This window comes from Lampetra fluviatilis, chromosome 58, assembly GCF_964198595.1.
Source record: "Lampetra fluviatilis chromosome 58, kcLamFluv1.1, whole genome shotgun sequence".
Taxonomy (NCBI): Eukaryota; Metazoa; Chordata; class Hyperoartia; order Petromyzontiformes; family Petromyzontidae; genus Lampetra; species Lampetra fluviatilis.
The window spans coordinates 4,403,791-4,429,543 of NC_136332.1; the positions used below are offsets into that span (position 1 = coordinate 4,403,791).

General features: G+C 49.1%; 1 protein-coding gene across 1 annotated transcript in view; it reads left to right on the forward strand.

Moving 5' to 3' along the window:
• The first annotated feature begins 2,333 nt into the window (after positions 1–2,333).
• Positions 2,334–25,753, forward strand: part of LOC144950507 (heparan sulfate glucosamine 3-O-sulfotransferase 6-like) — a 48,301-nt gene continuing 24,881 nt past the window's right edge. The window contains exons 1-4 of the mRNA XM_078880645.1: positions 2,334–2,379; positions 12,503–12,639; positions 13,357–13,467; positions 13,690–13,877. Coding sequence (XP_078736771.1) covers positions 2,334–2,379; positions 12,503–12,639; positions 13,357–13,467; positions 13,690–13,877 — 482 coding nt within the window. The remainder of the gene's footprint in view (positions 2,380–12,502; positions 12,640–13,356; positions 13,468–13,689; positions 13,878–25,753) is intronic.

Sequence of the window (25,753 nt, forward strand, 5' to 3'; positions counted from 1 at the left end):
GATAAAGGAATTCACATCAATGACAATGGGTATCCATTGCCGGCTGGGTTATTCACGCGGTCAATCAAAGGACATTATGCACGCAACATTGCACTTATGCCTCCTGTATTTCGCGTGCAATACATGATGGTCACGGTTCCATGTTGCGTCGTCATCTCGACACATTTGAAAGGGCACCCCCAGTGGCAGCTTTCCCTGTGTGGCACAAGTTTGACTCAGAACCCTGCCAATCAAGCTGGCATCAGTCTGCTCGTAGGGTGGGCAATGATCGCTGCTGTGCAGAGGTCGCAACCGGGTACCCGATACCCGTACCCTACCCGATACCCGGCTACCCGTACCCGGCCGGGTACGGGTAGCCGTTTGCGACCCTGGTGCGGCCAGGTACGGGTAGGCCGTGAGTCACTGGTGAGTAACCGTTTGTCACTCATTCCCCAACGTCTTGTCTCTTCTCACAATTCAAGTTCCTAGAATCAACCCACCCGCGCCTGCAACATGGCTTCATCCCAGAGGTCGCAATCGGGTACCCGATACCCGTACCCTACCCGTATCCGGCCGGGTACGGGTAGGGTACGGGTACGGCCGGGTACAGGTACGGGTACCCGTTTGCGACCGTGGTGCGGCCGGGTACGGGTAAGGAATCAAAACCCATTTGCGAGCTCTGCTGCTGTGTGGTCTAGCCTAGGGCACCCCCAGTGGCAGCTTTCCCTGTGTGGCACAAGTTTGACTTAGCACCCTGCCATTCAAGCTGGAATCATTCTGCTCGTAGGGTGGGTAATGCTCGCTGCTGTGTGGCCTTGCCTAGGGCACCCCCAGTGGCAGCATTCCCCGTGTGGCACAAGTTTGACTCAGCACCCTGCCATTCAAGCTGGAATCATTCTGCTCGTAGGGTGGGTAATGCTCGCTGCTGTGTGGCCTTGCCTAGGGCACCCCCAGTGGCAACTTTCCCTGTGTGGCACAAGTTTAACTTAGCACCCTGCCATTCAAGCTGGAATCATTCTGCTCGTAGGGTGGGTAATGCTCGCTGTTGTGTGGCCTTGCCTAGGGCACCCCCAGTGGCAGCATTCCCCGTGTGGCATAAGTTTGACTTAGCACCCGGCCATTCAAGCTGGCATCATTCTGCTCGTAGGGTGGGTAATGCTCGCTGCTGTGTGGCCTTGCCTAGGGCACCCCCAGTGGCAGCTTTCCCTGTGTGGCACAAGTTTGACTTAGCACCCTGCCATTCAAGCTGGAATCATTCTGCTCGTAGGGTGGGTAATGCTCGCTGCTGTGTGGCCTTGCCTAGGGCACCCCCAGTGGCAGCATTCCCCGTGTGGCACAAGTTTGACTCAGCACCCTGCCATTCAAGCTGGAATCATTCTGCTCGTAGGGTGGGTAATGCTCGCTGCTGTGTGGCCTTGCCTAGGGCACCCCCAGTGGCAGCATTCCCCGTGTGGCATAAGTTTGACTCAGCACCCGGCCATTCAAGCTGGAATCATTCTGCTCGTAGGGTGGGTAATGCTCGCTGCTGTGTGGCCTTGCCTAGGGCACCCCCAGTGGCAGCTTTCCCTGTGTGGCACAAGTTTGACTTAGCACCCGGCCATTCAAGCTGGAATCATTCTGCTCGTAGGGTGGGTAATGCTCGCTGCTGCGTGGCCTTGCCTAGGGCACCCCCAGTGGCAGCATACCCCGTGTGGCACAAGGTTGGCTCAGCATCTGTCCATTGCTGCGTTCGTGCGCAAGATCCCAGCCGGGTTATTTAACGAGCTGCGGTTTTCTAATTTTTGGCAACAACAACAACAAAAAAAGATTGGACCGTGACGCCGACATGCAATGGCCTTCCTATTAAAACTCAACGCACGCGAAGAAAGCGGTTCGAATTGTTGTCCTTATTTGGTAGCCACTGGAGCTATGCACTTTTAAATCTAGATAAAAAAAACTAATTTCTTCAGAAATGCCTTTTGTGTTTAGTTTGTTATCCTCACCCGGCACACCCGATTAGCATGGCCGGATACGTTACGGTGCGAAAAAAGTTCAGCGTACAAATATAAAATTTTTAAACACAGCACATGTGCCATGAAGAAGGCCCATTGCCTGAATCGTCGGCAATTAAAACTAATTATTTCAACGCCACCGCGTTATTGACAAACGTGTGTTGAGTTGAGTTTTTTTTTCCTTCAGCGTATTGAGCAGCGTGGCTTTATTGGTCCGTGTTTCTTCTGGCATCGTCAATTATTCACCGCCAGCTCCTGTGACTGACTGACTGACTGATTGGCCCGACCGAGCGATTGATCGATGAGTCGCGCCGTCTTCATCGTTCAAAGGGAACCGTGAGGAGACGTGAGGTGGGTCCCGGGATGACCGGGTTGCCTCGGGATGACGGTGGCACCACCGATGAGGACGGTCGGCTACGTACGGTGCGAAGGAAGTTCTACGTACATACACACGTACATAGACTCACACAGAGACTCATAGACTCACACACGTACATAGACTCACACAGAGACTCATAGACTCACACACGTACATAGACTCACACAGAGACTCATAGACTCACACACGTACATAGACTCACACAGAGACTCATAGACTCACACACGTACATAGACTCACACAGAGACTCATAGACTCACACAGAGACTCATAGACTCACACAGAGACACATAGACTCACACAGAGACTCATAGACTCACACAGAGACCCATAGACTCACACACGTACATAGACTCACACAGAGACTCATAGACTCACACACGTACATAGACTCACACACGTACATAGACTCACACACGTACATAGACTCACACAGAGACTCATAGACTCACACAGAGACTCATAGACTCACACAGAGACTCATAGACTCACACAGAGACTCATAGACTCACACACGTACATAGACTCACACACAGACTCATAGACTCACACACGTACATAGACTCACACAGAGAATCATAGACTCACACACGTACATAGACTCACACACAGACTCATAGACTCACACAGAGAACCATAGACTCACACAGAGACCCATAGACTCACACAGAGACCCGTAGACTCACACACGTACCCATCGACTCACACAGAGACCCATAGACTCACACAGAGAACCATAGACTCACACAGAGACCCATAGACTCACACATAGACTCATAGACTCACACACGTACATAGACTCACACAGAGACCCATAGACTCACACAGAGACCCATAGACTCACACAGAGACCCATAGACTCACACAGAGACACACATAAAGCAAAGCATTGAAAAAAAAACGACATGATGAACGAAGCAAAGTGCCGACTACACCGAGCATCTTCTTGTTTCCACTGATCGTAAAAAAGAAAGAGGGAACACATTCACACGGAGGGAGCTGGTAGGAAGGTTGGGTTGCTCGGTCAATGGCCAGGGTCAACGGCGGCGTGGTGTATTCCGAAAATATGGCCGACTGTGAGGGCGGGCACAAGCCGGCGTGAGTAGGTTAAACGTTGAGTTTTATAAGGGCACCACGGGGTGACCAGCCCCTCCCCACCCAGCCCCACCCCTCCCACCCCCCACCCAGCCCCACCCCTCCCACCCCTCACCCAGCCCCACGCTCCACACCCTGCTCCTCCCCACCCTCCCCACCCAGCCCCTCCCAGCCCCTCCCCACTCTCCCCACCCAGCCCCTCCCCACCCAGCCCCTCCCCACCAAGCCCCTCCCAGCCCCTCCCCACTCTCCCCACCCAGCCCGTCCCCATCCTCCCCTCCCCACCCAGCAACACCCTCCCCACCCAGCCCCTCCCTACCCAGCCCCTCCCCACCCAGCCCCTCCCCACCCAGCCCCTCCCCACCCAGCCCCTCCTCACTCTCCCCACCCAGCCCATCCCCACCCTCCCCACCCAGCCCCTTCCCACCCTCCCCACCCAGCCCCTCCCCACCCAGCCCCTCCCCACCAAGCCCCTCCCCACCCTCCCCTCCCCACCCCACCCAGCCCCACCCTCCCCACCCAGCCCTTCCCCACCCTCCCCTCCCCACCCAGCCCTTCCCTGCACGACGGACGGACACAACAATCCCCTGTGGGCTGGTGTAACCAGGAGGCGCCTACCAGTATAGCGCTCCTCTGACTAGCAGTGCTCTGTCACCCCTAGTGGATGCGAGCGTGATTTCAAGAGACGCTCCTGCAATTGCTGCGAAAGTCAACAAGACCCACGCGTGGAAAAACACCGCAGGCTTTCTCCGACCAATATTCAATCCATACGATCACACGCGCGGTTAGCGCTGAACTTTGTAGCTAATTAGTTAAACACGTAGCAGTAGTAGTCGTAGTAGGGCTTTTCGCTACTAATATCGTTCATAATACATGTGGGGGTTCATCTTCTTGGTTCTTTCGGTAAAGTCATCACGTAGAAGGGAAATAATAAAGTAATACAAATAAAACATAATAAAATAATTCTCACGACGTTTCGGCCACAACGCAAGCAGCCGTCCTCGGGTGAAGAACAGGTCTGTCGGAAAGACAGCGTCTGTATGACAGACCTGTTCTTCACCTGAGCACGGCTGCTTGCGTTGTGGCCGAAACGTCGTGATAATTGTATTGTATTATATGTTTATTTTTATTATTTTATTATTTCCCTTCTACGTGACTTTACCGAAAGAACCAAGAAGATGAATCCCTGCAGTCACGAAAGAAGCTTTACATCGAAACATGTGGGGTTTGTTTTGGAGGGGGGGAGGTGGTGAGATGCCGTGTTTATATATAAACCGCACGCCACTATTAGCGAAGGGGTTTGTCTCGTACGCAAAAACGCGTCGGACAATTCGTTACTTTAGGGGCCGTCCATAAATGACGTCACGCACCTGGGGGGATGGGGGGAGGGTGTCAGACATTTGTGACGATGTGTGACGAGGGGGGAGGGTGGGGTTGAGAAATGTGACGTCACATCAAAATGCGCAACTTTAAATAAATATAGACAACTCGTTCTACTTAAATTTTGATTTAAAGCTTCTTTCGTGACCGCGGGGATTCATCTTCTTGGTTCTTTCGGTAAAGTCACGTAGAAGGGAAGTAATAAAATAATTAAAATAAAACATTATAAAATACAATTCTCACGACGTTTCGGCCACAACGCAAGCAGCCGTCATCAGGTGAAGAATGAAACACCACCATGCTTGGAGCGTATATTTAATTAAATAGACTTTTGTATAAATGTTTTCTCCTACAGCATCAGAGTGCAGCGCCACATTAAACACGCACTACAATGACAATAGTTTAAAGCGATTTGAAGCATGTTTTATTTTTTGGGGGGGGGGTCAGAACTTTGTGACGTCATATTTGAGAGAGGGGGGGGTCTGACTTTTTGTGACGTCGTGTGACGAGTGGGGGGGGGGGGCCTTAGTGCATCACCGCGGGTTTTGTGTTTGCGGAGTTTTGTTGACGTGGACAAAAACCTTCGCTGACAACTGTGTGTCTAAGCGGTACATGGGTGGTCAATATGTCTTGTGACCACCCCTCCCCCTCCCCGCGGCGGATTAATTAACCCTCAACGTAATTTTTTGTTACGCTTTGCATACGATGATTTATGTTTTTAATAAACCTTTTCTTTTGTAAATAAAGAAAATAAGCTGGGTTAGCGGTCTGAAGGGGTAATCGCCTTCGTTGCTCCACAACTCAAAGTGATGAAAATGACGAAGATCAATCGTGTCCAGGTGAATGAACCTCCAACACAAGTTTTTTTTTCTCCTTTGCTTGTTAATTTCTGTTTTAAAAAGTTTAAATAGCCACTTCCGTGCCCTCTAATTTCTCACGTTAACATCATCATAATCTATATTCTTAGGTTTTTTCGGTAAAGTCACGTAGGCAAAATTTTTTAATTCATAAAAGTAAAATAAAATAAAAATAAAATAAAAATCACGACGTTTCGGAGGCAACACAAGCTTCCGTCTTCAGGTGGAACCGTCACAGCACGATTGCTGTATCAAGTAATCGTGGCTGTGACGGTTCCACCTGAAGACGGAAGCTTGTGTTGCCTCCGAAACGTCGTGATTTTTATTTTATTTTTATTTATTTTAATTTTTTACTTGATACAGCAATCGTGCTGTGACGGTTCCACCTGAAGACGGAAGCTTGTGTTGCCTCCGAAACGTCGTGATTTTTATTTTATTTTTATTTATTTAATTTTTTACTTGATACAGCAATCGTGCTGTGACGGTTCCACCTCAAGACGGAAGCTTGTGTTGCCTCCGAAACGTCGTGATTTTTATTTTATTTTTTATTATACTTTTACTAATTTTAATTTTTTACCCACGTGACTTTACCGAAAAAACCCAAGAATACGAATCCTTGCAGTCACGAAAGCTTCAAATCTAGAATCATCCTAATCTCTCACATTAACATAGCCACTTCCGTGCCCTCTAATCTCTCACATTAACATCACTAGCCCCGGCCACTTCTTCATGACCATTAGGCTACACCCATTTCAAACCTTTTAAAAACAGTCTGCATCAGCAGCAAATCAATGCTTTCCCACCTGATGACGGAAGCTTGTGTTGTGCCCGAAACGTCGTGATTTATTTTCATTTATTTTCTACCCACGTGCCTTTACCGAAAGAACCAAAGAGTATGGATTCCTGCAGTCACGAAAGCTTCAAATAAAGATTGAATGAACCCCTTACTTTAAACAAAAGTTTGAGACGAATGAACGGGCGTTCGCGAGAGACGCTCGCTCCGTCCATGCAATACATTTTTTTTTTTCGATTTAAAGCTTCTTTCGTGACTGCAGGGATTCATCTTCTTGGTTCTTTCGGTAAAGTCACGTAGAAGGGAAATAATAAAATAATAAAAATAAAACATAATAAAATAGAATTTAAAGCTTTCGTGACTGCAGGGATTCATCTTCTTGGTTCTTTCGGTAAAGTCACGTAGAAGGGAAATAATAAAATAATAAAATAAAACATAATAAAATAGAATTTAAAGCTTTCGTGACTGCAGGGATTCATCTTCTTGGTTCTTTCGGTAAAGTCACGTAGAAGGGAAATAATAAAATAATAAAAATAAAACATAATAAAATAGAATTTAAAGCTTTCGTGACTGCAGGGATTCATCTTCTTGGTTCTTTCGGTAAAGTCACGTAGAAGGGAAATAATAAAATAATAAAAATAAAACATAATAAAATAGAATTTAAAGCTTTCGTGACTGCAGGGATTCATCTTCTTGGTTCTTTCGGTAAAGTCACGTAGAAGGGAAATAATAAAATAATAAAAATTAAACATAATAAAATAATTCTCACGACGTTTCGGCGTTTGTCGGGGAGACAGCGTCTGAATGAGACAGACCTGGTCTTCACCTGAGGACGGCTGCTTGCGTTGTGGCCGAAACGTCGTGAGAATTATTTTATTTTATATTTTTATTATTGTATTATTTCCCTTCTACGTGACTTCACCGAAAGAACCAAGAAGATGAATCCCTGCAGTCACGAAAGCTTCAAATCGAAATTTAAACGGTGCATTTTTTTACATATCCGTATCTCTTCACGAAATATTCATTGGAGCGCTGTCTTTCAGACAACTCTGTCTTCACCTGAGGACGGCTGCTTGTGTTGTGGCCGAAACGTCGTGAGAATTGTATTTTATTTTGTTTTCTTTTATTCATTTTATTATTTCCCTTCTACGTGACTTTACCGAAAAAACCAAGAAGACAAAAATCTATACACACACACAAGCCTCAAGATGGGCAGTTTCGCGAGCGTTGGATCATGCGAGCCTTGGTTCGTGCGAGCCTGACCTCTGCTGCTGTTGCTGATGATTATGAGCCACTGAATGTCAAAACCCGATCGGAGACTTTACTGGCCTTGAACAAAACGAAGCTTCATTCGTTGTTTTTTTACGCGCTCCTAGAATGGCCGTGCGTGCTTTTGACGAGATGTGTAAAATGAATGAACTTGTTTGACTCACAATCCTTGCTACGTACCCATCGCATTATTCATATTCTCCCTGATGATGCTGATGATGATGATAATAATGATCATCATCATCATCATGGTCATCATGATGATCATGATGATGATGATCATCATGATGGTGATGTGGATCATCATGATTACGATCATCATTATCATCATCAGATGGTGGTGGAAGTGGTGGAGGAGGAGGTGGTGGTGGTGGTAGTGGAGGAGGTGGTGGTGGTGGTGGAGGAGGTGGTGATGGTAGAGGAGGTGGTGGTGGTGGTGGAGGTGGTAGTGGAGGAGGAGGAGGAGGAGGAGGAGGTGGTGGTGGTGGAGGAGGTGGAGGAGGTGGTGGAGGAGGTGGTGATGGAGAGTAGGATGAGGATGTAGAGGAGGAGGGGTAGGCTATGAAATCGCTGCTGCTGCTGCTGCTGATGATGGAGGCACGCGAATGCGATGAATGGGCGAGACGGAGGCGAGAGGGAGAGAGGAGAGAGGGGGTTGGGAAGAGAGAGGGGGGAGCGAGAGAGAGAGCGAGAGGGGATAGAGAGAGGGGGGTGGGAGGTGAGGGGAGGAGCGAGCGAGAGAGAGAGCGAGAGAGTGGGAGAGACAGAGAGCGAGCGAGCGAGTCGAGCTCAGTTGCGTCCGTGCGTTCGACACGGAACTTTGGCGCTGCCGAGAACACGGCGTGCGGTGCTGGCAGCGGTGCTGCTGCTGCTGCTGCTGGTGGTGGTGGTGCTGGTGGTAGTGGTGGTGGTGGTGCTGCTGCTACTGCTGGTGGTGGTGGTAGTGGTGGTGCTGCTGGTGGGGTGTGCGGAGAGGCAGTGCCGACGGGATCCTGATGATCCGTAATGAAGGCGAAGCACGTGGCGGTGGTGGTGCTGGTGGTGGTGGTTGGTGGTGAGTGACGCCAATTTTCGTGGTTTCGCTGCGCATTTAAAAGAAGAAGAAGCAGCAGCAGCATCAGCAGCATCAGCAGCATCAGCAGCAGCATCAGCAGCATCAGCAGCAGCATCAGCAGCAGCAGCATCAGCAGCAGCAGCATCAGCAGCAGCAGCATCAGCAGCAGCATCAGCAGCAGCAGCAGCATCAGCAGCTGCAGCATCGTCAGCAGGAGGAAGACGAGAGATTTTGGAACAAACGAGAGAGAGAGAGACACGGATAATAGTTCGAGCGAAGCAGCGAAAATCATCAGCAGCTACAATCATCATCAGCAGCAGCAGTAGCAGCAGCGTCAGGATTATCATCAGCGACAGCGGGATTATTAGAAGCATCAGCAGCAGTAAAAGCAGTATCAGCAGCAGCGGCATCAGCCGGATCAACATCAGCATCATCAGCATCAATCTTCAGCGCCTCTTCACTCCATCATCATCATTGTCGTCGTCGTCACACCTTTCCTCGTGGTCATTGTCTCTAAGCCCCAGCATCATCATCAGCAGCATCATCATCATGATCGTTGACATACCTCCACATTCATCATCACCACAGCCTCTGTACGCTCAACAACAACATCATCAGCAGCAGCAATATCATCATCAGCAGCAACGTGGGAATATCAGGAGCAAATCTGTGAGTCTACGTGAGTCGCAATGAGTGAGTGAGTCTCTGTGCGTGAGTCTCTGTGAGTGAGTGAGTGAGTCTCTCTGAGTTGCTGTGAGTGAGTGAGTCTCTGTGAGTGTGTGAGTGAGTCTCTGTGCGTGAGTCTCTGTGAGTGAGTGAGTCGCTGTGAGTCTCTGTGAGTCTCTCTGAGTTGCTGTGAGTGAGTGAGTCTCTGTGAGTGTGTGAGTGAGTCTCTGTGAGTGAGTCTCTGTGAGTGAGTGAGTCTCTCTGAGTTGCTGTGAGTGAGTGAGTCTCTGTGAGTGAGTCTCTGAGTGAGTGAGTCTCTCTGAGTTGCTGTGAGTGAGTGAGTCTCTGTGAGTTAGTCTTTGTGAGTCTCTGTGCGTGAGTCTCTGTAAGTGAGCAAGTCTCTGTGAGTGAGTGAGTCTCTCTGAGTTGCTGTGAGTGAGTGAGTCTCTGTGATTGTGTGAGTGAGTCTCTGTGAGTGAGTCTCTGTGAGTGAGTGAGTGAGTCTCTCTGAGTTGCTGTGAGTGAGTCTCTGTGCGTGAGTCTCTGTGCGTGAGTCTCTGTGAGTGAGTGAGTGAGTCTCTCTGAGTTGCTGTGAGTGAGTGAGTCTCTGTGCGTGAGTCTCTGTGCGTGAGTCTCTGTGAGTGAGTGAGTGAGTCTCTCTGAGTTGCTGTGAGTGAGTGAGTCTCTGTGCGTGAGTCTCTGTGCGTGAGTCTCTGTGAGTGAGTGAGTGAGTCTCTCTGAGTTGCTGTGAGTGAGTGAGTCTCTGTGAGTGAGTCTCTGTGAGTGAGTGAGTCTCTCTGAGTTGCTGTGAGTGAGTGAGTCTCTGTGCGCGAGTCTCTGTGCGTGAGTCTCTGTGCGTGAGTCTCTGTGCGTGAGTCTCTGTGAGTGAGTGAGTGAGTCTCTGTGAGTCTCTGTGAGTCTCTCTGAGTTGCAGTGAGTGAGTGAGTCTCTGTGAGTGAGTGAGTCTCTCTGAGTTGCTGTGAGTGAGTCTCTGTGAGTCTCTGTGCGTGAGTGAGTCTCTGTGAGTGAGTGAGTTTCTCTGAGTTGCTGTGAGTGTGTGAGTGAATCTCTGTGAGTGAGTCTCTGTGAGTGAGTCTCTCTGAGTTGCTGTGAGTGAGTGAGTCTCTGTGAGTGTGTGAGTGAGTCTCTGTGAGTGAGTCTCTGTGAGTGAGTGAGTCTCTCTGAGTTGCTGTGAGTGAGTGAGTCTCTGTGAGTGTGTGAGTGAGTCTCTGTGAGTGAGTCTCTGAGTGAGTGAGTCTCTCTGAGTTGCTGTGAGTGAGTGAGTCTCTGCGAGTTAGTCTTTGTGAGTCTCTGTGCGTGAGTCTCTGTAAGTGAGTAAGTCTCTGTGAGTGAGTGAGTCTCTCTGAGTTGCTGTGAGTGAGTGAGTCTCTGTGATTGTGTGAGTGAGTCTCTGTGAGTGAGTGCGTCTCTCTACCCTTCTTGCACGGTAACAATTCCCCCAACTCACCTCTCCCACTCTCCCCATCTCTCCCCATCTCTCCCCATCTCCCCCATCTCTCTCCATCTCTCTCCGCTCTCTCTCCCCTCTCACCCCCATCTCCCCAGCCTCCCCCCTCTCCTCTCGGCTCTGCGTTGACTCAACTCTCAGCTCTCCCCCCTCTGCGCCCCAATTCAGTTCGCCTCTCTTTCTGTTTTATAGCTTAACCTCTCCTCCTGCGCTCTCTCCACTCTAATCGCATCTCTCTTTCTTTCTCTACTCTACTATCATTTATCTCTTTCCCCACTCTACCTTATCTCTCGCTATCTCCACTCGGCTTCCTGTCTCTCTCTCTCTCTCTGGGCTTTTTTCTCTGCTCATCTATCTTCTCCGCTCACACCGCTCCCTCCCTTCACCCTGAACTGACCGCTCTCTTCACCCTGAACTCAACGCTCAACTCGCCCTCTGCTCTCTCCTCTCTCGAACCCATTGCATATCGTGTCCCTCACTCTATCCCATCTCGTCCCATCTCTCCCGACTCTCGTGTCTTGCACCCCACGTCGTTCACTCCGGCGTCTCTCATCTCATCTCACGAAACCTCATCACTCCGCATCTCTCTCACCACTCTCACGGTCACACATCTCTCTCGTATCACTCCACTACTCTCCCTCGCCACCCCCCCCTTCTCTCTCTCATCTTTCCCCGTCTCTCCTCCTCCACCCCACCACATCCTCACATCTCTCTCTGTCTCTCATCACTCTGCCCATTCTCCATACCAACACTCTCTCTCTCACGACAACCACCACCAACACCGCAACCACATTTCTCTCTCGTATCACTCCTACTACTCTCCCCCCCCCTTCTCTCTCCCCCCCTTCTCCCCCCCCCTTCTCTCCCCCCCTTCTCTCCCCCCCCCCTTCTCTCCCCCCCTTCTCTCCCCCCCCCCTTCTCTCCCCCCCCCCCCTTCTGTCTCCCCCCCCCTTCTCTCCCCCCCCTTCTCTCTCCCCCCCCCCCTTCTCTCTCCCCCCCCCCCTTCTCTCTCCCCCCCCCCCTTCTCTCCCCCCCCTTCTCTCTCCCCCCCCCCCTTCTCTCTCCCCCCCCCCTTCTCTCCCCCCCTTCTCTCCCCCCCCCCTTCTCTCCCCCCCTTCTCTCCCCCCCCTCTCCCCCCCCCCTCTCTCCCCCATCTTCTCTCCCCCCCCCTTCTCTCCCCCCCCTTCTCTCCCCCCCCCTCTCCCCCCCCCCCTCTCTCCCCCCCCCTTCTCCCCCCCCCCCCCCTTCTCTCTCCCCCCCCCCTTCTCCCCCCCCCTCTCTCCCCCCCCCCCTCTCTCCCCCATCTTCTCTCCCCCCCCCCTTCTCTCTCCCCCCCTCTCTCCCCCCCCTTCTCCCCCCCCCCCCTTCTCTCTCCCCCCCCTTCTCTCGCATCTTTCCCCGTCTCCCCTCCTCCCCCACCTCCTCCCCATCCTCACATCTCATCACTCTGCCCATTCTCCATACCCCCAACACTATCTCTCACGACAACCACCACCAACACCACCACCCCCCCCCCATCGCTCGCTCGCTCTCCACGCAGTCATGCGGAGCCGCTGCCCCTGCTCCCGCAGCTGCCCTCTCCAGGCGAGCCATGCTGCCCTTTAGCGGCCGCGGCGACTCACTGCCCCTGCTCAGGGCAGCGTCCCAGCGGCCGGCGACTCGGCGCGTGATGTTCGCGCTGTTCTGCGTCGCGCTGTTCTGCGTCTACGTGTGCCTACACCGGCCGGGGCAGTCGTGTTGTCAACACAGCCCCGTCTACAGGGCAGCAGCAGCAGCATCAGCAGCATCATCAGCAGCAGCAGCAGCATCAGCAGCAGCATCAGCAGCAGTGGCATCGGCAGGAAGGGTTTCGTCGTTGTCGTCATCATCATCATCAGCAGCAGCAGCAGCAGCAGCGGCCAAAGGAGCGATCGTCAAAGGCAAAGCAGATTTGCCAATATCATCATCAGCAGCAGCAGCATCAGCAGCGCAGGAATACTACTCGTACTATTACTACAACAGGGTCGGAGGGAGCGACAAGGACGACGACGACGACGACGATGATGAAGCCGGTGACGAGGGAGACGGCTCGAAAAACAACTACGACTACAACAACTACTACTACTACAACAACGAGGAGGTTGAGGAGGACCAGGATGATGGTGGTGGTGATGATGATGATGATGGTGGTGGTGCTGGTGGTGATGGAGGTGGTGGTGGAGGAGGCTCTTTGGCCGATCTCACGCGAGCCATCGCAGCTCCGAGGTCGAACTCTGTCGGGCTGGTGCCAACTTGGAGATCAAGAAGGAATCAGCAGCAGCAGCATCAGCAGCAGCAGCATCAGCATCATCAGCAGCAGCATCAGCAGCAGCAGCAGGATCAGGAACAGCAGGATCAGCAGCAGGAGCAGGTTGACGTGGATGTCGTTCGACTCGCGGCGGCTGAGGCTGTGGACACGGCGGCGATCGAGGAGGAGGTGGAGGAGGGGGGAGATGAGGTGCAGGAGGATGACGACGACTCGAGGCCGAGGGATGGCGCTCGCTTGCTCCAGCAGACGGCGCCGCGGCGAGGAGGTGGAGGTGGTGGAGGAGGTGGTGGAGTTGGAGGAGGTGGAGGAGGAGGTGGTGGAGTTGGAGGAGGTGGTGGAGGAGTTGGAGGTGGAGGAGGAGTTGGAGGAGGAGGTGGAGCAGTTGGAGGTGGAGGAGGTGGAGGAGGAGGTGGAGGAGGAGGAGGAGGTGGTGACGACTACCGGGTGAAGTCATCTCCCGATGTTTCGGAGCGCGCAAACCTTTCGACGGCGAGCGGTCCGGGCGAGAGGCGCCTGCCCCAGGCCATCATCATCGGCGTGAAGAAGGGGGGCACCCGGGCTCTGCTCGAGTTCCTGAGGCTCCATCCCGACGTGCGCGCAGTCGGATCGGAGCCGCATTTCTTCGACCGCCACTACCAGCGCGGTCTCGACTGGTACCGGTGAGTGCACGGGGCCGCGCGCGGGGTGCAACGGCGGGTCGTGGCCAAGCGAAAGTGTTGGGGACTCTCTAAGCTCGCTCGCTGTGACTGTGTGTGTGTCTTTGTGTTGTGTGTGTGTGTCTGTGTGTGTGTGACTGTGTGTGTGTGTGTGACTGTGTGTGTGTGTGTCTGTGTCTCTGTGTGTGTCTGTGTGTGTCTCTGTGTGTGTGTCTGTGTGTGTGTGACTGTGTGTGTGTGTCTGTGTGTGTGTCTGTGACTGTGTGTGTGTCTGTGACTGTGTGTGTGTCTGTGTGTCTCGGTGTATGTGTGTGTGTCTGTGTGTGTGTCTGTGTGTGTGTGTGTCTGTGACTGTGTGTGTGTGACTGTGTGTCTCGCTGTGACTGTGTGTGTCTGTGTGTGTGTCTGTGTGTGTGTGTCTGTGACTGTGTGTGTGTGACTGTGTGTGTGTCTGTGTGTCTCGGTGTGTGTGTGTGTGTCTGTGTGTGTCTCTGTATGTCGCTCTGTGTATGTGTGTGTGTGTGTCTGTGTGTGTGTATGTGTCTGTGTGTGTGTGTATATGTGTGTGTCTGTGTGTGTGTGTCTGTTTGTGTGTGTGTGTCTGTCTGTGTGTGTATCTGTGTGTCTGTCTGTGTGTGTCTGTGTGTCTGTGTGTGTGTGTATGTGACTGTGTGTGTGTCTCTGTGTGTGTCTGTGTGTGTGTCTGTGTGTCTGTTTGTCTGTGTCTGTGTGTGTGTGTGTCTGTGTGTGTGTGTGTGTCTGTGTGTGTGTGTCTCTGTGTGTGTGTGTGTGTGTCTGTGTGTGTGTGTCTCTGTGTGTGTCTCTGTGTCTCTCTCTGCCTCTCTCTGCGACTGTGTGTCTGTGTGTGTGTCTGTGTGTGTGTGTCTCTGTCTGTGTGTGTGTGTCTCTGTCTGTGTGTGTGTCTGTGTGTCTTGGGGAGCGGTGGTGTAGCGGTTAGCGCGCTGCGCTATGAACCCGGCGACTCGGGTTCGATTCCCGCTCACGGCCAACACCAGTGCCGATTATCTGAACCGGTTCCGGGCCTCCCTTAGGTCGACTCAGCCTCAAATGAGTACCCGGTGCGGTGTGTAAACATCGCCACTGGGGAGACAAAGGCGGTCGGGCGTGGTGTTGGCCACCCACCCCCTCGTGTACCGTTCTGGCCTTCGTAGGTGCTCGCTAACAGCACTTGCCCTTACAGTCTGTTAAGTCTATACGGGGGATCTTTATCTTTGTCTTTATATTTGTCTTGTGTGTATGTATGTGTGTGCGTCTCTCTCTCTGTGACTGTGTGTGTGTTTGTGTCTCTCTGTGTGTCTGTGTGTGTGTCTCTGTCTGTGTCTGTGTCTCTCTCTCTCTCTGTCTCTATCTGTGTCTCTCTCTGTGTCTGTTTACCTCTCTCTGTCTGTCTGTGTCTCTCTCTCTGTCTGTCTCTGTGTCTCTTTCTGTCTGTCTCTGTCTCTCTCTCTCTCTGTGTTTGTCTATCTCTCTCTGTGTCTCTATTTCTCTCTCGTGGTCGAACAGGTGTAGGCTCTCTCTGTGTGTCTCTGTCTCTGTCTCTCTTTGTGACTGTGTGTGTGTCTGTGTGTCTCTCTCTCTGTCTGTGTGTGTCTGTGTCTCTCTCTCTCTCTCTCTGTGTGTCTCTATTTCTCTCTCGTGGTCGAACAGATGTAGGCTCTGTCTCTCTGTGTGTCTCTGTCTCTCTGTCTGTGTCTCTCTCTGTGACTGTGTGTGTGTGTCTGTGTGTCTCTCTCGCTGTCTCTCTCTGTGTCTCTCTCTATGTTTGTATTTCTCTCTCGTGGTCGAACAGGTGTAGGCTCTCTCTCTCTCTCAGTGTCTCTCTCTTGAGACAGACAGAAATTTTCATTCGTAATTTTTTTTCTTATTTTTTTTGGTAGGGGATGGGATGGAGGTGTGATTGCGTAAGGCAAAACTCAAGTGCGTGTGTGTGTGTCGTACTCCCCTCCGCCACCCGACGTTTGAGCCGAACGGAAAGTTCCACTTTTAGTCATCGCTCCATCGTCACCACCCCGGTGACATCGGAGCGCGATGCCCCGCACGGCGCGTTCATGCGACTGCCTTGGCGGTCCGACGTTTCGCTGGTAGTCACAATCAGGAGCAGCAGCAGCAGCCTCATGTACACCATCAGGCAAGTTGGTAGACGCGTCGTTACACGCGTTCGTTAAACGTGTTGTGCGGATCGTCATCATTGTCATCATCATCAGCAGCAGCAGCCAAAGCAGTGATAGTCAAAGTCAAAGCAGATTTGTCAACATCGTCATCATCATCATCCAATGACCACGGTGGCTAGGAGATGTTAACTACCTCGCCTGGTGTACAGGTGGTCGTGGGCTCGATCCAGACCCTGACACCTGCTGTATATTTCTGAGTGTGCGTGTCTCTCTCTCATCATCATCACGGTGGCTAGGAGATGTTAACTATCTCGCTCGGTATACAGGAGTTCTAGGGATCGATCCCGACCCTGATGCCCGCTGTATATTTCTGAGTCTGCGTGTCTCTCTCATCATCACGGCGGCTAGGAGATGTTAACTACCTCGCCGGGTATACAGGAAGTCGTGGGCTCGATCCCGACCCTGACGCCTGCTGTATATTTGGATGTTGCGTGTCTCTCTCTCTCATCATCATCACTGTGGCTAGGAGATGTTAACTACCTCGCCTGGTCTACAGGAGGTCTTGGGCTCGATCCCGACCTTGACGCCCTATTTTTGAGTTTGCGTGTCTCTCTCTCTCTGCCCGCGTGGTCGCGTGGATTTTATTTTCCCTCCGGGATCCGCCGGTTTTCCCCCTCTCCCCCCACACATTTAGAATCAACGTCCACGCGTCCACAGAGTTATTTGAGCTGCGAGAAAATGCGCCACGCGATTCGCTCCCGTTGTAGAGCTGCCGTGGGCGATGGGCCAGATCGCTTTTTTTGAAAAACAAGTATCTACCAAACTCTGTGGTTCTTTCGGTAAAGTCACGTAGATAGAAAAAAAAGACAAATAAAATAAGAAAACATTTTAATAAATTCAAATTCAATCATTTGAATTGAAATAATTTATTATTTTCATTTATTATTTTATTTATTTTTTACTTTTTATTTCCTATCTGCGTAACTTTACCACGAATAATGAATAGGAGCCGAGTTTCGTCGTTTTAAACAAAGTATTTATCTGGTGATGGCTGCTGCTGCTACGTTGGCAGCGGTACACAAACAACAACAACAACAACTCAACACTTTCCGTATCAATAAGTACACCGCGTGTGTGCGCATGCGTGGCCTTAACAGTAATATATATTAAACATTTACATGTTTAAACATACATACATATATCTGTTAAGTAGGTGACGCTTATTTCAATTTGACTTCCTTCTATAAAACGTAGGGGCTTTTTTGCGTCACCGTTACAATGATCCATACTTGTGGCTGGGGTTTCTTACCCCACTGGGTAGCATTAACCTTTAGATTGTGTGTCTGTGTGTCTGTGTGTGTCCGTGTGACTGTGTGTGTGCGTGTGACTGTGTGTGTGTGTCTGTGTGTGTTTGTGTGTGTGTGTCTGTGTGTGTGTCTGTGTGACTGTGTGTGTCCGTGTGACTGTGTGTGTGCGTGTGTCTGTGTGTGTGTGTGTCTGTGACTGTGTGTGTCTGTGTGTGTGTCTGTGTGTGTGTGTGTGTCTGTGTGTGTGTGTCTGTGTGTGTGTGACTGTGTGTGTGTGTCTGTGTGTGTGTCTGTGTGTGTGTGTCTGTGTGCGTGTCTGTGTGTGTGTGTGTCTGTGACTGTGTGTGTCTGTGTGTGTGTCTGTGTGTGTCTGTGTGTGTGTGTCTGTGTGTGTGTCTGTGTGTGTGTCTGTGTGTGTGTGTCTGTGTGCGTGTCTTTGTGTGTGTGTCTGTGTGTCTGCGTGTGACTGTGTGTGTGTCGTTAGTGTAGCAGTTAGTGCTACGCTGCGCTACGAACCTGGCGACCCGGGTTCGATTCCCGCTCACGGCCAACACCGGTGTCGATTATCTGAACCGGTTCTGGGCCTCCTCTAGGTCGACTCGGCCTCAAATGAGTACCTGGTGCGGTGCGTAAAAACATCACCACTGGGGGAGACAAAGGCGGCTGGGCGTGGTTCTGGCCACCCACCCCCTCGTGTGCCGTGCCGGCCTTCATAGGTGCTACTCGCTAACAGCACTTGCCCCTACAGCCTGTTAAGGCTACACGGGGGATCTTTGTCTTTGTCGTTCACCCCTCACCGCCCGGCGCGATCGTCACGTGGACGCGGCCTTCAGTTACGTTGTGTATCTATCTTCTTGGTTCTTTCGGTAAAGTCACGTAGAAGGGAAGTAATAAAATAATAAAAATAAAACATAATAAAACAATTCTCACGACGTTTCGGCCACAACGCAAGCAGCCGTCCTCAGGTGAAAACCAGGTCTGTCGAGGCGACAGCGTCTGAATGAAACAACACCACGCTTGGAGCATATGTTTAAGCTGGGTTGGAAGGGGGAGAAAGGGCGCCTTGACAAAATAATTTGCATATCAAGAGGAATTCAGCATATTTATGGGAAATGCAGGTATGTGATTAGTACTACTTATGCCCGTGCATTATGCAGGATTAGCAGCATCAAAGGGAGGGGATATGGGAAATGCAGGTATTATTTTATTACTTCCCTTTTACGTGACTTTACCGAAAGAACCAAGAAGATGAATCCCTGCAGTCACGAAAGCTTTAAATCGAAATATATTATTTGTATTTTTATTATTTTATTATTTCCCTTCTACGTGACTTTACCGAAAGAACCAAGAAGATGAATCCCTGCAGTCACGAAAGCTTTAAATCGAAATATATTATTTTTATTTTTATTATTTTATTATTTCCCTTCTACGTGACTTTACCGAAAGAGCCAAGAAGATGAATCCCTGCAGTCACGAAAGCTTTAAATCGAAAAATGATAGGGTTATTAATAATCTGGTGTTCTCCCTGACCCGGATGCTTCCGATGATTAGTGAAACATTTACTATCTTCACATCGTTGCCTCCCAGTCCACAGCCCGCCCACACATTCACCATGCCTCTACCTCCATCCCCCGCGATGATATAATAATTCCTTGTCACAGCCATCTCTTAGGAACACTGAAGCGGTTGTTGTGCTTTCGCTACGTTGTCCCCAGCTGAAGAAGGACGCTTGTGTTGCGCCCGAAACGTCGCGATTTTATTTAGTTGTTTTCATTTATTTTATTAGATTTTTTTAACCTACGTGACTTTACCGAAAAAACCCCCAAAGAGTATGAATCCTTGCAGTCACAAAAGCTTCAAATCTACAAGTATCATAGTAGTATAATAGTAGTGTATAGTAATATATAGTAGTGTATAATAGTATATAATAGTAACATGGTAGTATAATAGTAGTGTATAGTAATATATAGTATTGTATAATAGTATATAATAGTAGCATAGTAGTATAATAGTAGTGTATAGTAATATATAGTAGTGTATAATAGTATATAATAGTAACATAGTAGTATAATAGTAGTGTATAGTAATATATAGTAGTGTGTAGTAGTATATAATAGTAACATAGTAGTATAATAGTAGTGTATATAGTAATATATAGTAGTGTGTAGTAGTTTATAATAGTAACAAAGTAGTAAATAGTATTATAGTAGTAGGGTATAATAGTACACAGTAGTAACATAGTAATATATAGTAGTGTATAGTTCTATATAGTAATAAATTGTAGTATATACTATTGTATATATACAATGTAAATATTACACTCCTATAGGCGAACACCCCCAACTTACCCAAATCCGCGCTCACGCGGCGTTACACGGAACCTCACCAACCCCTGCTGGTCATATCACGTGGGCCGCACGGCCATTTTGCACCTGTGCACGTGCCCTCGTGACCACGTGCCCTCGTGACCACGTGCCCTCGTGACCACGTGCCCTCGTGACCACGTGCCCTCGTGACCACGTGACCTCGTGACCACGTGCCCTCGTGAGCACGTGCCCTCGTGACCACGTGCCATGTACCGTCAAATCTTGGGTGAGAACCTCCGTCCCTCAGCCAGGGCATTGAAAATGTTGTCGTGGATGGGTATTCCAGCATGACAATGACCCAAAACACACGGCCAAGGCAACAAAGGAGTGGCTCAAGAAGAAGCACATTAAGGTCCTGGAGTGGCCTAGCCAGTCTCCTGACCTTAATCCCATAAAAAAATATGTGGAGGGAGCTGAAGGTTCCAGTTGCCAAACGTCAGCCTCGAAACCTGAATGACTTGGAGAAGATCTGCAAAGAGGAGTGGTGGGACAGAATCCCTCCTGAGATGTGTGCAAACCTGGTGGCCAACTACAAGAAACGTCTGACCTCTGTGATTGCCAACAAGGGTTTTGCCACCAAGTACTAAGTCATGTTTTGCAGAGGGGGTCAAATACTTATTTCCCTCAATAAAATGCCAATCAACTTATAACCATTTTTTGAGTACTCAAAAGTGAAACCACAACATTTACAATTTTTGAGAACTCAAAAATTGTAAATGTTGTGGTTTCACTCTTCAACACACCGGTGGGCTAAGGTAGTGAACTATTTTGTCTTTTGCCCTCGTGACCACGTGCCTTCCTGCGCACGTACCGTCGTGAGCACGTGCCCCGCGTGCGGCGGGGGCACGCAACATTTCGCCAGATGGAGGGATGACAAACGATTGCCTTGTCGAATATGAGAAAACAAAATGAATGTGTGTGCACCGTAGTTCGGATGACGACGTTTCGGGCAACGGCCCTACTTCAGAGTGGAGCTCGTAGGCTCTCTGTCAATCGACTGTTGGATGAACGGCATCCCCACCCCCCCACCCCTCAATCACTCTCCCCCCCCCCCCCGACCCCCCACACCGGCCATGAGGATCGTTTGACCATACTTCACCACGCCGGTCAGTGCAGTGGGTGGCAGCGATGAGCCTGGACCCGTTCAGCTGTCACTCGCCACTGATTTGTGAGCCGTAGCCCAGGTCATCAAACTCAGGTCGCTGGGTTCGTAGCGCACTGCGCTAACCGCTGCACCACCGCTCCCCCGTAATTGCCACCATTGCATGTCTGCTTAGACCAATTAAACTTAACGATATTGGCCGGCTTGCTTACGATCCTCCCTTAAAATCCATCTCTTCTCCGCTCGCCTATCCTGCTACTATTCTCAACCCCTACCACTACCACCACCCCTACCACTATCACCACCCTTACCACTATCACCACCCCTACCACTATCCCTACCCCTATCACTATCCCTACCCCTATCACTATCACCACCCCTACCCCTATCATTATCCCAAACACTCCATAACCACTGCCTGTTCTTTCAACGGTCACCGCCACTTTAAATAATAATAATAACAACCTCACCACTCTCAACCGCTATCATCCCATGTACAATTTAGTAATTTTAAATATAAATCTGCACGAGATAAGATGGGAACCATGTGCAGTGTGCAGCAGCAGCAGGAGCGGGTGTTCGATGAGCCATGCGAATTGCAGTGCAGAATATTAACTGTTCTGGAAGATTATGACATTTTCAGAGATACGAACAAACCCGTCCCTATGTCAGATTGCCCGTTTGGACCGAGAAACGTGAGTTCATCTTCGTGAGTTCAACCACCGCGCAAGTAGACGACGGTGATGGCATCTACATCTGCAGAACGTGAAGAACCAGTGGCATCTACATCTGCAGAACGTGAAGAACCAGTGGCATCTACATCTGCAGAGTGTGAAGAACCAGTGGCATCTACATCTGCAGAACGTGAAGAACCAGTTGCATCTACATCTGCAGAACGTGAAGAACCAGTGGCATCTACATCTGCAGAATGTGAACAACCAGTGGCATCTACATCTGCAGAATGTGAAGAACCAGTGGCATCTACATCTGCAGAACGTGAAGAACCAGTGGCATCTACATCTGCAGAATGTGAAGAACCAGTGGCATCTACATCTGCAGAATGTGAAGAACCAGTGGCATCTACATCTGCAGAATGTGAAGAATCAGTGCCATTAACATCTACAGAACATGAAGAACCAGTGGCATCTACATCTGCAGAATATGAAGAACCAGTGTCATCTGCAGAATGTGAAGAACCAGTGGCATCTACATCTGCAGAATGTGAAGAATCAGTGCCATTAACATCTACAGAACATGAAGAACCAGTGGCATCTACATCTGCAGAACGTGAAGAACCAGTGGCATCTACATCTGCAGAACATGAAGAACCAGTGGCATCTGCATCTGCAGAATGTGAACAACCAGTGGCATCTACATCTGCAGAATGTGAAGAACCAGTGGCATCTACATCTGCAGAACGTGAAGAACCAGTGGCATCTACATCTGCAGAATGTGAAGAACCAGTGGCATCTACATCTGCAGAATGTGAAGAACCAGTGGCATCTACATCTGCAGAATGTGAAGAACCAGTGGCATCTACATCTGCAGAATGTGAAGAACCAGTGGCATCTACATCTGCAGAATGTGAAGAACCAGTGGCATCTACATCTGCAGAATGTGAAGAACCAGTGGCATCTACATCTGCAGAATGTGAAGAATCAGTGCCATTAACATCTACAGAACATGAAGAACCAGTGGCATCTACATCTGCAGAACGTGAAGAACCAGTGGCATCTACATCTGCAGAACATGAAGAACCAGTGGCATCTGCATCTGCAGAACGTGAAGAACCAGTGGCATCTACATCTGCAGAACATGAAGAACCAGTGGCATCTACATCTGCAGAACATGAAGAACCATTGGCATCTACATCTGCAGAATGTGAAGAATCAGTGCCATTAACATCTACAGAACATGAAGAACCAGTGGCCACTACATCTGCAGAACATGAAGAACCAGTGGCATCTACATCTGCAGAATGTGAAGAACCAGTGGCATCTACATCTGCAGAACGTGAAGAACCAGTGGCATCTACATCTGCAGAATGTGAAGAACCAGTGGCATCTACATCTGCAGAATGTGAAGAACCAGTGGCATCTACATCTGCAGAATGTGAAGAACCAGTGGCATCTACATCTGCAGAATGTGAAGAACCAGTGGCATCTACATCTGCAGAATGTGAAGAACCAGTGGCATCTACATCTGCAGAATGTGAAGAACCAGTGGCATCTACATCTGCAGAATGTGAAGAATCAGTGCCATTAACATCTACAGAACATGAAGAACCAGTGGCATCTACATCTGCAGAACGTGAAGAACCAGTGGCATCTACATCTGCAGAACATGAAGAACCAGTGGCATCTGCATCTGCAGAACGTGAAGAACCAGTGGCATCTACATCTGCAGAACATGAAGAACCAGTGGCATCTACATCTGCAGAACATGAAGAACCAGTGGCATCTACATCTGCAGAATGTGAAGAATCAGTGCCATTAACATCTACAGAACATGAAGAACCAGTGGCCACTACATCTGCAGAACATGAAGAACCAGTGGCATCTACATCTGCAGAATGTGAAGAACCAGTGGCATCTACATCTGCAGAATAATAAGAATCAGTGCCATTAACATCTACAGAACATGAAGAACCAGTGGCATCTACATCTGCAGAATGTGAAGAACCAGTGGCATCTACATCTGCAGAATGTGAAGAACCAGTGGCATCTACATCTGCAGAACGCTACATAGCTCAGTGAGCCTTACCTCGTAAGATACCGATCGTTTTAAGAGTTTTTAGCTTAGTAAGTTGATCCGATACGAATCAAAAATATAAAAAATAACAATAGGTTTTCCCCTTCGTGGCAAACATCAGGAGTTGTGTTAAGATGTTCAAACACCAAACGAGATACCTTTTTGCATGGAATCAAATCGGCATTGAACCACACAGAGGACTTGTGGTGAACACACACAAACATGCCAGATTCATGAAAAATATAAATCGGTAGTGAAGCAATCTACATGCAGGTAGAGGATTGTTCCACTACCCATTCGTATTACAGGTAGGAACAACAATTCCACACTGCCCACCAGGGATTATTTCTAGATTTGAAGCTTTCGTGACTGCAAGGATTCATATTCTTAAGTTTTTTCGGTAAAGTCACGTAGGTAAAAAAATAAAAGTAAAATTACTTTAATTGATTTTAATTTAATTTAAATTTAAATTAATTTTATTAATTTTAATTTTAATTTTTTTACCTACGTGACTTCATCCTCCTCCGCTTTTCTTCTTTGATTTTTTGTGTTTTGCCCTCCGTCTATTTAAGACGGGAACGGCAGGTGGATGTCTCCACGATTCTGGCTTATCGCCCGATAACAATCCTGGCTGCTTCTGCTGTTGTCGTTGCTGTCGTAGTTACCGACGAAACGTCACCGTTACTCGAATTATTGACGTTATGTTTTTTTAAAATCCTTTATATTAAGTTCACTTGCTTGCTTGCTTGCGCGCTTACGACCGTGCAAATCTTTCGGTCGTTTTTTAACCCACTTCCCGTGATCCAATCGAGCTGACATTTTGCACACAGACTCGTTGTGCGTGACAATGCATTTTCGTGAAATTATTTTTCCAAATTTTACACTTTTTAGGAAAAAAATAATTATATTTAATTACCAATTGCTTAATGGTGGCAGGCAATCATTTGACCCATAGGTGGCAGCCATCTCAAGCCAGAGGACGAGAGGACTCTAGCCGCCACGCATATAAAGGATTTATAGTGAAAAACTTTTGTTTTTACGGGTTAATTTTTTTTACACTCAAACACACCGGTGGTGCTGACCTAGTAAACAGGCACGATGTGTCCCCGTGACAAACCCTTTACTGATTGTCTGCGTCGGGTGGAGGTGGTGATGTCCGGCTGTTCAGAGTTGGGACATCCGTGAACTACTGGACATCTGTGTTGGAAGGGGCTTCCTAGCTCATCGGATTCCTCCAGGATAATTAAATATTCTGATTAATGGATGGTCCTCATTCTGTCCATCTCAGGGCACTTTCAGGCACTTGGGTTTTGTTCCATTCTCAGAGACGTGGTACAGCCATCGTAGTCTTCGCTACGTTCCTCACCCCCTTCCCCCCGCATCTCCCTTCGCGATGTTTTGCCTTGCATCCCACTGGGATTTTTGCACACAGTGTTGGTGTACGTTGCTTTTTCTGCAATATTTTGCTGTCTTTTCTTGGATTTTCTGTTTGCACTTAAGTCACATATTCACTTTAAGATGTTTATTTGTTCATGTTTTAGTTTTTTGTTTGTTGCGGTTGCACCCGATTCAAGAGCCGAATGGCTCACAGGACTATACCTAATACATGAACTTGGACTTGAACGTACACATTCACGACTGCAAATTTCATGTTTTTTTGGGGGGGCTCAGCCAAAATTAAAATCCGCGCAACACTCATCAAAGGATTTCCGCCCCGAACTTCCAAACGTACGAAGCGGCAATGAATCCACACGCGCTCGCTCGAATTTTTTCCCCGTTCGTTTTCTTTTACTTTCACGCTCGGCGGACGAAACCTTCAGGTTGGTAAATAAGTTATCTCGGTGGTGATGCTGCTGCTGTGTTGGCGCACAATCTTCAACAAGTATAGCGTTAATCTCAATTTCGGAGCTTTCGTGACTGCAGGAATTATTCTTTGGTTCTTTCGGTAAAGTCACGTATAAAGATAAAATAATAAATGAAATAATAGCATACTACGACATTTCGATTGCAACACAAGCAATCATCATCATCAGGTATAAAAGAAATAGCAACAAAAATCTAACCAGAAAACTATAGACAGACACACAAGCAGACAGACATCACAAAGACACACAGAGAAAGAGAGAACACGTATCGGCACAAAGAGAGAGGTCGTTTCTGTGACGAGGCCTTAAATATAGAGAGGGGGCCGGGGCGGAGAGAGGGAGGGGGCAGATAAACA